At 43.4% G+C, this 11721-nt stretch overlaps 1 protein-coding gene across 10 annotated transcripts in view; it reads left to right on the plus strand.

The window, feature by feature from the left end:
- The window catches only part of POU6F1 (POU class 6 homeobox 1), a 66722-nt gene extending 60635 nt beyond the window's left edge, over positions 1–6087 (plus strand). For all 10 annotated transcript variants that reach the window (XM_042449447.1, XM_042449441.1, XM_042449440.1 and 7 more), the window contains 4 exons: positions 1914–2144; positions 3259–3397; positions 3862–4036; positions 5161–6087. In XM_042449447.1, coding sequence (XP_042305381.1) covers positions 1914–2144; positions 3259–3397; positions 3862–4036; positions 5161–5506 — 891 coding nt within the window. In that variant the 3' untranslated portion in view covers positions 5507–6087. The remainder of the gene's footprint in view (positions 1–1913; positions 2145–3258; positions 3398–3861; positions 4037–5160) is intronic.
- The last annotated feature ends 5634 nt before the right edge of the window (positions 6088–11721 follow it).

Below are 11721 nucleotides of genomic sequence, written 5' to 3' on the forward strand. Positions count from 1 at the left end.
TAACCTACATTGACTAATTCGTAACTGCTATGAATTCATGACCCCTAGGTATCCTCTGTGGCTGCATAGGGACTGTGAAAGTCTCCCAAACCCCACTTATTGGTAAGCAGCAACTGGGTTCGATGGGAGTCCATTCCTTTGTCAATTGAGAAGTAACTGCCTGACGTTCCCACCTACTCCCTTGTGTGAGTGGTCTCTGGTGCAGCTTGTTATGCTGGAAAGTATTCATGAGAGGGACTGGGAATGTCAGGCAGCCACTTCTCAGTCAGCAAGGGAATGGACTGTCATTGATCCCAGTGGCTGCTTAATGGTAAGTGGGGTTTGGGGTACAGTCTGGCCATAGTTATGATACTACATAGTATAGTCTGCCCTTCCTTTATGCAGCGGATCCATTCCGGACTGCCCTGTGTAAAGGGAATTCCGCCTATGCTCAAGCCCCATTTAAATGAATGGAACTTGTGGATGTGGCGGTGCGGCAGCGTGCGCACCACAGGCATGTCCCCCCCATTATCCTTTATGGGACATGCTGCCCCTTCTCCCAGTGTGGCTTTCAGTGTATGCTGAAAGCCACGTAAAGTGCACCTGCGTATGACGCGGGCGCACTGTACATAATGGTCATACAGAATTCCGCTGACTGAATTAGAATCAAGGTAGTCATGAACAGGGGGAGGGGGGAATGGAATTTAAAAACATAATTTAAAAAAATATGGTTCAAGTAATCCCAAATTAGGAAATTTGGAGCTCTTACTCAAGTCATTTTAATTTTCCCATTGAAACCAACCAGGCTCAAAAATACTGGATTTTAGCTGGAAAATGCTCAGTATCAGACATTAAAAATAGGGATATGCCCTTAGATAAGATGTACTATTGAGCCTGGGTATGATGGTGCTTTAAGGAATGGCAACAACACTATGGAAATTCAGACTATTTAGACCAGGGGTAGGCAACCGTTTTGAGCCGGGGGCCGGGTTGCTGTCCCTCAGACAACGGGGGGGGGGGGGGGGCCAAAAAATAAATAATTAAATTATTTAAAAAAATTTTTTTTAAATAAATAAATAAACTGGGACAAATGTAGGACAACATTTTCAAATGGTGGACACTTTTTTTAAAAAAGTGGAGGACACACAAAAAAAATTGCTGATTTTTTAAAAAATGTTAATATAAATGCATGTTTCTGAGGCGTCTATAGACAATTGCCCCCCTTGCCCCTACGCGCGAGAGGCCAAAGGCCCTGGCGGCAATCGGCGGCAGTACCGGGCTGGGGCCGGTCCCGGTCCCAAGGCCTCGCCAGGCTGCATCCGGCCCACGGGCCGCAGGTTGCCTACCCCTGATTTAGACTCCAGGGAATAGTATGCTCTGGGGAAAGGAAATACCAAAGAAAACAGCAGCAAGAAATCCAAGAGATTGTATACTTTCTTAGCTTCTTTCTTTCTCTTTGCACTATCAAGATCACTAAACAGCAGTTGCTTCTTGCTGTTGATGTGTTTCCTCCAAGGTATCAATCTCAGAAGGGTCTAACGGGGATTTCATATCATTGCTCATATCCACCCTCTTCAGTACCACCAGCTATACCAAGAACAGCACTTTATGGATGGATATTTGATAAAAGTAACACTGCCTGTCCTAATAAGAACAAATGGTAAGAGTAGTTACAGGACTGGAGCTGGCCAGCCCCCCCCCCCACCACCACCACCACACACACACATCAAGTCATGTTTCTCTGTTCTTAAGGATGTATCATGAAAGTCTCAGCATATTCTGTAGCCTTCCCACCCCCCTTTGCTCCTCCTCGCACTTTCACTTTAGTTTTACTCAGTCTGCCCTCCCTCCCCTTGTTATGGTGGAGAGAGGGGATATTTATGAAGACTGTGCTCCAAACCCTTGTTTTATCTTTCCCTTGTTTTATCTTCCAGGTTATTGGAACACTCCCATGGGTGGTGAACCCAGCAGGCATTGCTACAGCAAATCCTGTCCCTGCCACATTGCCAGCACAGAATTTACAGTTGCAGGCAGTGACACCCCAGCTGCTTTTGAATGCTCAAGGCCAGGTCATAGCCACCTTGGCTAGCAGTACTATCCAGGCAGCAGCAGCAGCAGCATCTGTAAGAACACCCAGCACCCCAGAATCTCCAGCAAAGACTGAGGTGAGCTTCTTCAGACAGCCAAGGGCTTCTGAATCTGAGGGAGATCATCCAAGGACTCTTCAGTAAAGAACTCAAGTGTAGTACCTGCATATAGAGAAGAGATGGGACATATTAGGTTGGAGCCTAAAAACCAATCACAGAAAGAAGTTGCTGAAAGGAACTTTCTTGTTCTGTTGTTCCCCTGTGCCTCATGGAAAGCCTTTCCCAGGACCTTCCTGAACAGAGCTTGCATAGTTACTTTTAAGAAGAGTAAGGATGTGCTGAAGGCACCTGCAAATGAGCAATGTTATCAGCCCCAGAAAACCCTGTGGCTGTCTTGCCTTAGGGTCACCATAAGTTGAAAACAAGTAACAAAGAGTGATGCTCTTCAGGCACTGCACCGCCGCCACCACTTCCGTTAATTTCTTCTATCCTTCTATTGATTTTTCATAAAAGTAACTTTCCCAAGCTATGTTTCTGAAGGAAATAGGCTTTGGGGTAGTGGGCTTGTAGAGGAGGACAGTGGGAAAGGAATCTGCCCAATTTGGAACTTTAGTTTAATATTTTATAATCCTGTATATTTGATTACATGGATTGGTCATTTTGTTTTATATTATATTGTATTTTTGTATTCTATCTAGATAATTTGTTTTATAGTTGTATAGTTTTATTATTCATTCTTTCCCTCTGTATGTATGTGTATGTACACACTTTAGATTGTATGCTTCTGGAAAGACCCACTGTTTTTGTTCATTGTACCTGTAAAGCGCCATGTAAATTGATGGCACTTTATAAGATGATGGATGATGATTATAATGTTTGTGGAAGGGTGCATTTTCTCCAGTGGTCCCCTGTGTCAGGGTCCACCTCACTCAGGAGGGTTCCAGACCCTGAGGAAACCCTCCTTGGAAGCAGGGAACGAGGGTGTGGGTGTAGAAGTCCTCTTCTGCCAACTTCTTCCAGTGGAAGATCTAGTCCATCTGCCTTATTCCAACAGACCTGTTATTCATGGTACATAGTAATGTTCAAAATGGGAAACCCAAAGGAAATGTTGGGCTGAGCAAACTGTTAAACAACCCAAGGTGTTTGAGAATGTCTCATCTGAACATCACTCTCTTTTTTGCTGCATTGGCAGGTCCAGCCAATTCAACCTGCCCCACCTTTAACACAACCAGCTGTGGTCATTGCCAGTCCTCCCCCTGCAGCTAAACTAGCTTCTGCTCCCGTCCCCATTACCTGCTCAGAGACCCCTACTGTCAGCCAGCTGGTTTCCAGTAAGCATCTCTGTGTTCGTTTTTGTTTTCATGATAGGTAGAGGATGGATTTCAGTGGGCTGGTAATGGGAAATGCTTCATGGTCATTATATTTTGGATAGCTATAGTGCAAGGTGGGGTTTCCAATAGAAACTGGTGAAAGGGTGTGCTCTGCTCCTCCCCCCATGGCAGCAGCTAGAATTTTTAGCATGCATGGCTGCAGGAGGCACAAGTGCATTGAGAAGAATAGGGAATATGTGGTCCTCCAGACATCACTGGACTCTTATTCCTAGCCAGCATATCAAATGGATGTGCGGTCAGTAGGAGTTATAGCCCAACAGGCTATAGAAAGCCATGGGTTCTTCACCCTTGGGTCTGGAAGCAGATTTTACTGGGTCTGGATTTTTTTTATGTAGTTAGAGGCTTTAGTAGGGAACAAACTGCATTGTCTAACTTCTCGTCATTTATTTCCTCTCCCACATTAGAACCTCAGGCTCCCAATAATGGAAGTGATGGAGATGGTATAAACTTGGAGGAAATTAGAGAGTTTGCCAAGAATTTTAAGATTCGACGGCTATCTTTGGGCCTAACACAAACACAAGTGGGGCAGGCATTAACTGCAACTGAAGGACCTGCATACAGCCAGTCTGCTATATGCAGGTAAGCTACATGCTAGGGTATTCCAAGGGCACTTTCACCAGTTACTATTTAGGCTTGTGTAACAAGGACATGGGAGGCAAGGGCATGGGATTTTGTATTGTATATTTTAAATTAATGTTGTGTTTGTCTCTTTACTAGCTGTTTTGAACCAACCAAAATGAAATTGATGTTAGATCTCAGGGTGACTTGCATTAGATGTAATAAAGCATTCAGATTTCCATTTTATTTCAACAAGAATAATAATTATAGCTGTCTTTCTGGCTAATGAACCAAATAAAAGTTGGCTCAGTTCTAGTCACTAAAACAAAACTCTTAAATCTGCCCCATTGAACCTCTGTGCAAACCCTTCATTCGAGTTGGAGATCTGGTGGATTTAGTAAAAAACAGAAATACCAAAGTAGATCCTGCAAATCTGAAATCTTCTCACCCCGGTTTTTATGTAGTGCATTAAAATAGTGAGATTGTAATTAAACTTCTGTCAACTTATTGACAGAAGTAACATTTGCAGGACATTTCCTAAATTAGGGTTCCTAATTAAGGTAGGACTTCAGTCCCTAGCAGCTCCATCCAGCATTGTTAACAGTCAGAGATTCTGGGAGTTGTAGTTTGACAACATCTGGGAATCCAAGGTTGGTATAGAGCAGTCCCACTTTAAACTCTGCTCTAAGCTAAAATTTCCTAAAGCTATGGGGTAATCGGTGAGAGTCAGGACTTGGGACCCTTTCATACTACACAGTTATAGCTCTATGATTCTACTTTAACTTCCATGGTTGCATCCTGTGGCATTTTGGGAATGGCAATTGATGGAGGAGGGGCTTTTTGAATCCCCATCCATTGATCTCTTCTGGTGCCTCTGACCAAATGCCAATCCCAGGATTCCATAAAAGGCAGCCATGACAGTTAAAGTAGTGCTACAATTGTGTAGTGTGAAAGGGGCCCTGGGAAATTATTTTTTGGACTGCAGTTCCAAGAGCCCTCTGCAATGCTGTCTGTGGGGTTGTCGTCCCCCCAAAATAATTGTTCTAGGCTCTGGTGATGGCATTTGTTTATGTGATTTGGGCCTAATCAGGTGGGGGAACCACATGATTCTCTGATTCTCCTGATGGTTCCTTCTTACTTTGCAGGTTTGAAAAGTTGGACATCACTCCCAAGAGCGCCCAGAAGCTGAAGCCTGTATTAGAGAAGTGGTTGAGCGAGGCTGAGCTGCGGAACCAGGAGGGCCAACAAAATCTGATGGAATTTGTAGGTGGCGAGCCCTCCAAGAAACGTAAACGTCGCACATCTTTCACGCCACAGGCCATTGAGGCCCTCAATGCCTACTTTGAGAAGAATGCCCTGCCCACTGGCCAGGAGATCACAGAGATTGCCAAGGAGCTCAATTATGACCGCGAGGTAGTCCGGGTCTGGTTTTGCAACCGGCGACAGACACTCAAAAACACCAGCAAACTCAATGTCTTTCAGATCCCTTGAGGGTTGGACTGAAAAGCCTTCCATAACCTTACATTGCTGCTGTGAGCACTTTGTGGCTAACTTCCCTTTGCACCTGCTGATCCTTTTTCAGTGATGACTGACATGGAAGATGCGAGGCAGGAAGGAGTGCCTCCTGTTTTGATATCCTTTTTGCCTCACATGGCCCAGTTGTGTACATGTCAGCTGTGTCCTTTCTTCTCCCTGAATGTCGTGCTGGAGCTGTGAAGGGTTTAGAAACACATACGCCTTTAGTTTCTTTCTGTGTAAGACAAAACCATCATCAGGTTTATGTCTTTTTTAAAAAAAATGACTTCCTGTGTTTTTATATGAAAAGGTAGCATTGGGTCTGACACCTGATTTGCATTCACCAGAAATTCCTGTTTCCCTACAAGAAGAAATGTGTAAAATTCTGTTTCATTTCAAACTTTTTTCATAGACAGTTTTATCTCTTCATTCATAGGAACAAGCTCAGCTAACACTATCTAAACAGATTAGTGTCATAATTTATATCTCTTTCTTGTGAAGATTATTATTATTATTATTATTATACAGAGCACTATTAAACTAAAAGACTTTTTATTCACGGAAAAAGTAATTTCTGCTAGTACCTTTGGGTCTGTTGTTTTTCTGGTATCCTTGGGTTGGGTTCCCTTGTTTTTAAGTGTTGGTGGGATTAAACACAATGGTTCATTGGATAGATACTCCCAAGGCACACTGTAGGAATGTCCAGGACATCAGAAGGATCAGAGTTTGAGGACTTCTGGTGTATATAAACCCTAGCTTCCACTAACAATTTCTAGGTAGTTTAAAGTACATCAGCATTTCTAACTCCCTACTGTTTAACAATAACTCCAACAAATAGCTGACTCTTCCTCACCCTATCCCCAAATATACTTCTGAAATGAAGAAAGTCTGAGATAAACTAGACTTGTGTGTGGAAAGATGATAATCTCAATTCAAGTCCAGTATGCAAAGCAAACTGCTGAGCTGAGCTTCTGACTTTTTAAGTTGTATGTCCTGGTAACATGAGAGCCAGTGTGGTTTAGTGGTTTGAGTGTTGGACTTTGGAGACCAAGGTTCAAACAACAACAAATTGGTAACATACCCCACTTAGACTGCATCCATACTGCAGAAATCCAGGTTGACACCACTTTTAACTATCATGACTCAATGCTATGGAATCCTGGGATTTTGTAGTTTCTTATACCAGGACTGAGAATGCTACAAAACTGCAGATCCCAGAATTCCATGACATTGAGCTGTGGCAGTTGAAGGGGTGTCAACCTGCATTACTTCTGCAGTGCGGATGCAGCTTTAGTAGAACTCCGGCTTCTAGTGAAAGTCAAAAGTAGATCTTGAATCGCTCAAGTGCATGTGTTCCAGTTATAGGTTCCACTTATTCTGATGCATGATTATTGCTGAAGATCTTTATTGGAGGAGTTGCTATCAGAGGGCTCCAGAGACAGGCCATCCTCCTTGCTGCTGATGCAATAACCGCATAAAGCACCTGGCATACAAATAAAGGTTCATTTGATGAACCAGGTGGACTGCAAAATGTAATGTGTGCAGTCATGTTTCCTGGTTTTGAAAGAGGTTGACTGTGTTCTGAAAGCAGGCTAAAAGGCAATCCAAAGTCTGAGCAAGCAGGGTCCAAAAAGAGCAGGTATCCAACAAGGGCAAACAGAAAAACCACCGTAAGACATTCTGCTGCCTGAGGTGGAGCAATAAATTATGTCCCTCCCCAACAGAGTCATGGCACAGATTACTCTGGATCAGCCGTATTATTCTGTCTGCTGAGATAAGAAATCCCATAAGCACCTCTCCATATTCTTGATTGATTGATTGATCAATCTCAGCCAGCCCTGAGATAAAACACTGTACTTTGTGTGGCTTTTTAATGGAGTAGACAGACCAGTGGAGGAGAGATTATTAACTATTATATTTAAGTTGAATCTCCATGTTTGGCGGCAGTGTACCTGGTGAACAATACAAGGTGAACAAACAGAAGATTAACAGTAGTCATTTTTGGGTCCTGCTTGTACATTTCCTGGAGGCATTCTTGGAAACAAGAATGCTGGCTTGTTAGTCTGATGCAGTTAGAGAGTGACAGTGTGGCACGCATTGCTTTCCTTCTACACAAAATCTAACTCTTATTTATTTATTTCACTTACATCCTGCCTTTCTCCCTAAATGGGATCCACTGTGGCTTACAATAACTTTAAAAAGGTCCAAATAAAAAATTAATTTACAAAAGTTAAAACGAAATTAAACATCAGCATTATTAAAGGCATGACTAATAACACTTAGAACATATTTAAAACATAGTTTCAATATATCCCTCCCTCCTTAATGAGCCTTGCATTCATAGGAAATAGAATCTAGAGAAGGCTGTATTGGAAAAGCGTAACATTGAGATGTAAGGTAAAGTCACAAGATCACCTCCATCTTCAGAACATTTTTTACAAAGCACAATTGCATTCTCAGAACAGAGGGAGGACTGAAAGACATGACTGTCACATTCTTACTACTCTTCTCTAAAGTGTGTTTAGGATGTTTCTACTGACAAACTGGTTCAATTACCTGGGCCATCATTATGAAGCCTTCATCATTCATCTTTCTGCTTTCATCATTCACAGTGAAGCATGGGCCCAAAGCAACAGCATCCAGAAGGTGGCAGCACTTTGCAGATGATCATGGACAACTCCAGACTGCTGGCTAAGGCTCCATCTACACTGCAGAAATAATGCAGTTGGACACCACTTTAACTGCCATGACTCAGTGCTGTGGAATTCTGGGGTTTGTAGTTTTGTTAGCTGTTTAGCCTCTGTCGGAGAGCTCTGTTGCAATAACAAACTACAAATCCAAGGGTTCCATAGGCTGGAGCCATGGTAGTTAAAGTGGTGTCAGGCTGCATTAATTCTGCAGTTGCAGATATAGCCTCAGTCAACAGGATTATGAGAGTTGTAATCCCAAATATCTAGAGGGCAAAAGGTTAACCTGTGCAGGGGGGCTTCTGCATTCTTTTAAGTCTTGATGATACCTTATTGATAGATCATGGACTGTTTTCTAAGCAAGCTTAGAAGAGCTACATTTTTGGACTGCAGTTCCCAGAATCCCTCATCCAACAGGGGAGAGTGAGTTACAAATCAGGAACCTTGGCTCTGCCCTTAGCTCACAGTGTAAGTGTAAGAAAATAAAGTTTGCCCATAATCCCTCTACAGAATATGTTCCCAGTTCTCTAGGTAATTCTTACCCCAGTACTACAATATCAGGCTTGGATGAAAGGCCCTACAGTTTTCACTGAAAAACAACAGAAAGACAAGTGGTCCATTTCACACATGATCCAGTTACTTGGTAGGCCCAAAGTCTCCTCCTATACTGCTATAGCATCAACTAACTAGTCCATGATGGCTTATCACTGACTTTAAACCAGCAGTAGTTCTCCAAAGACACACAGAGAAATTATGAAAAGGCATTGAGTAGCTTTTCCATCTTTTCCTCCTCAATCAGTTTTAAGAAGTAGTGTGCAACAATGGGAAGGTTACAACTGGAACGCAGGATCATATGGACTCTTCATAAAGCTCTGTGATTAAGACAGGACAGCAGCAGCAGCATAAAAACAGAGAACAGGACCCGGAGCAATAGATGCAAGCTGCAGGAAAAGAGATTCCAGCTCAACATTAGGAGGAACTTCCTGACAGTCAGGGCTGTTCGACAGTGGAATGCACTCCCCATGGAGTCTCCCTCCTTGGAGGTCTTTAAACAGAGGCTGGATGGCCATCTGTCTGGGATGCTTTGATTGAGAGTTCCTGCATGGCAGAATGGGGTTGGACTGGATCAGGGCCCTTGTGGTCTCTTCCAACTCTACGATTCTATGCCACATAGATCCTGCCTGGTGTTGTACAACTGTGAATGGGTCACAGATAAAACTCATATAGACCCCCAGATAGTTTTTTTTTTAAATCCAGACAGTTCCAACTTCAACTGAAACACTGGTTCACATAATATCCAAATGTAGCATAGGTTTTCATCTGGGAGTATGTCCCCATTGAACACAATATTCCTTATTTCTGCATGCCTAGGATTTTGCTGTTCATCAGCTGATGAGGGTAGTTTGCCAGGAGATAGCCTACATTTCAACCTTCTGTCCACGAGGAATTTCAAAATGTCCTGCATTTTGAGCATGACTGAGAAGCATGAACTGATATTTATATGAGGGTTTTTAGCTTTTATTTGGTAATGCCCCACACTTTTATTGAATGTCCTACATTTTGCGACACCTTGTCCTCTCTTGCTGTTATTATATCTGGTCACCCTGGGTAGCATCCATTGGTGACTGCAGCATTCCCAAATGAGTTATTATATAAAGCCACCCAAATAACTGTCCTGTTACATTAGATACATTGTATTATGCTTTCTTTTAATGAAATGAGTTCACATGATCAGATGCTGGTCAAAATTATATGCCGTCAAGGGATATATGTCAGTTTGTAACTAGGTTCTCCTCGCGTGGCCCTGTGCACACAGTTCACTAGGGCCCAAAACACATTGCAGAAATAATCCAGTTGGCTCAGTGCTAGGGAATCCTGGGAACTGTAGTTTATTGTGACCCAGATCTCCTTGACAGAGAATACTAAATGTCTCATAAAATTACATTTCCCAGAATTCCCTAGAATTGAGCCAAGGCAGTTAAAGTGGTCTCAAACTGGATTATTTCTGCAGTGTGTTTGGGACCTAAGTGAGCCTTGGAAATTTCCATAGAAGCTACTCCAGAGTCAATGTGCATACGAACTGAATTTTGGGCAGAAGTCCAAAATAAAGCTGGGTTCCTCTGCGGTTAGTGTCCATCCATCCATCGCTTTCTTTCTACTCCACCTTTCTTTGGCGCCGCTTTGTCTTTGTCTGGCTCAAGGCTATGGAATTCCATTCCAGCCCCATTCTGTCATGCAGGAACGTGTCCTCCTTTGAGGTTAGGGCATTTGGTCACCCTGCCACGATGTTGGACAATAGTCATTGTGATACATTTAATTGAGAGTTTGGACTATATGACTCTGGAGATCAGGGTTCGAATCCCTGCTCAGCCATGGAAACCCACTGGGTGAGCTTGGGCGACAGTCACACTCTCTCAGCCTCCTGAGGGGCAGTTAGTCAGTAGTAGACCCTTTCTGAACAGATCTTGCCAAGAAGACCTCGTGATACGGTTGCCTTAGGGCCGCCATAGGTCAGAAACAACTTGAAGCCACACAGTGAAGGAGGACTCAACTTAGGAGGAATAGCTAATACCCCAGAGAACAGGATCAAGATTCAAAATGACCTGAATAGACTAGAAAGCTGGGCCACAGCTAACAAAATGAAATTCAACACAGAAAAAAGTAAGGTACTGCACTTAGGGCGGAAAAATGAAATGCACAGATATAGGATGGGTGACACCTGGCTGAATGAAACTACGTGTGAAAGGGATCTGGGAGTCCAAGTAGACCACAAGTTGAACATGAGTCAACAGTGCAATGCAGCAGCTAAAAAGGCCAATGCAATTTTAAGTTGCATCAATAAAAGTATAGTGTCTAGATCAAGAGAAGTAATAGTGCCACTGTATTCTGCTTTGGTCAGGCCGCACCTGGAATATTGTGTCCAGTTCTGGGCACCACAATTCAAAAAGGACCTTGAGAAACTGGAGCATGTCCAAAGGAGGGCAACTAAAATGGTGAAGGGTCTGGAAACCATGCCCTATGGGGAAAGTCTCAGGGAGCTGGGGATGTTTAGCCTGGAGAAGAGAAGGTTAAGAGGTGATATGATAGCCCTATTTAAATATTTGAAGGGATGTCATTTGAGGAGGGAGCAAGCTTGTTTTCTGCTGCTCCAGAGAACAGGAAAGGAGATTCCACCTCAACATTAGGAGGAACTTCCTGACAGTGGAACAAACTCCCTTGGAGTGTAGTGGAGTCTCCTTCCTTGGAAGTCTTCAAACGGAGGCTGGATGCCCATCTGTCGGGGATGTTTTGATCTGGATTTCCTGCATGGCAGAATGGGGTTGGACTGGATCAGGGCCCTTATGGTCTCTTCCAACTCTACAGTTCTAGGAAGCAGAAGCTGTGTGGGCCTTTGTCAGGAGTGCTTTCCTTATGTGTGTCCTCTTGGCAGGGAGCTGGAGTGGGAGCCTCTTTCGGTCTCTTCCAACTCAGTGATTCTATGGCAGGGGTAGGCAACCTGCGGCC

Source organism: Sceloporus undulatus, chromosome 2 (genome assembly GCF_019175285.1).
Source record: "Sceloporus undulatus isolate JIND9_A2432 ecotype Alabama chromosome 2, SceUnd_v1.1, whole genome shotgun sequence".
In the NCBI taxonomy this organism is placed as follows: Eukaryota; Metazoa; Chordata; class Lepidosauria; order Squamata; family Phrynosomatidae; genus Sceloporus; species Sceloporus undulatus.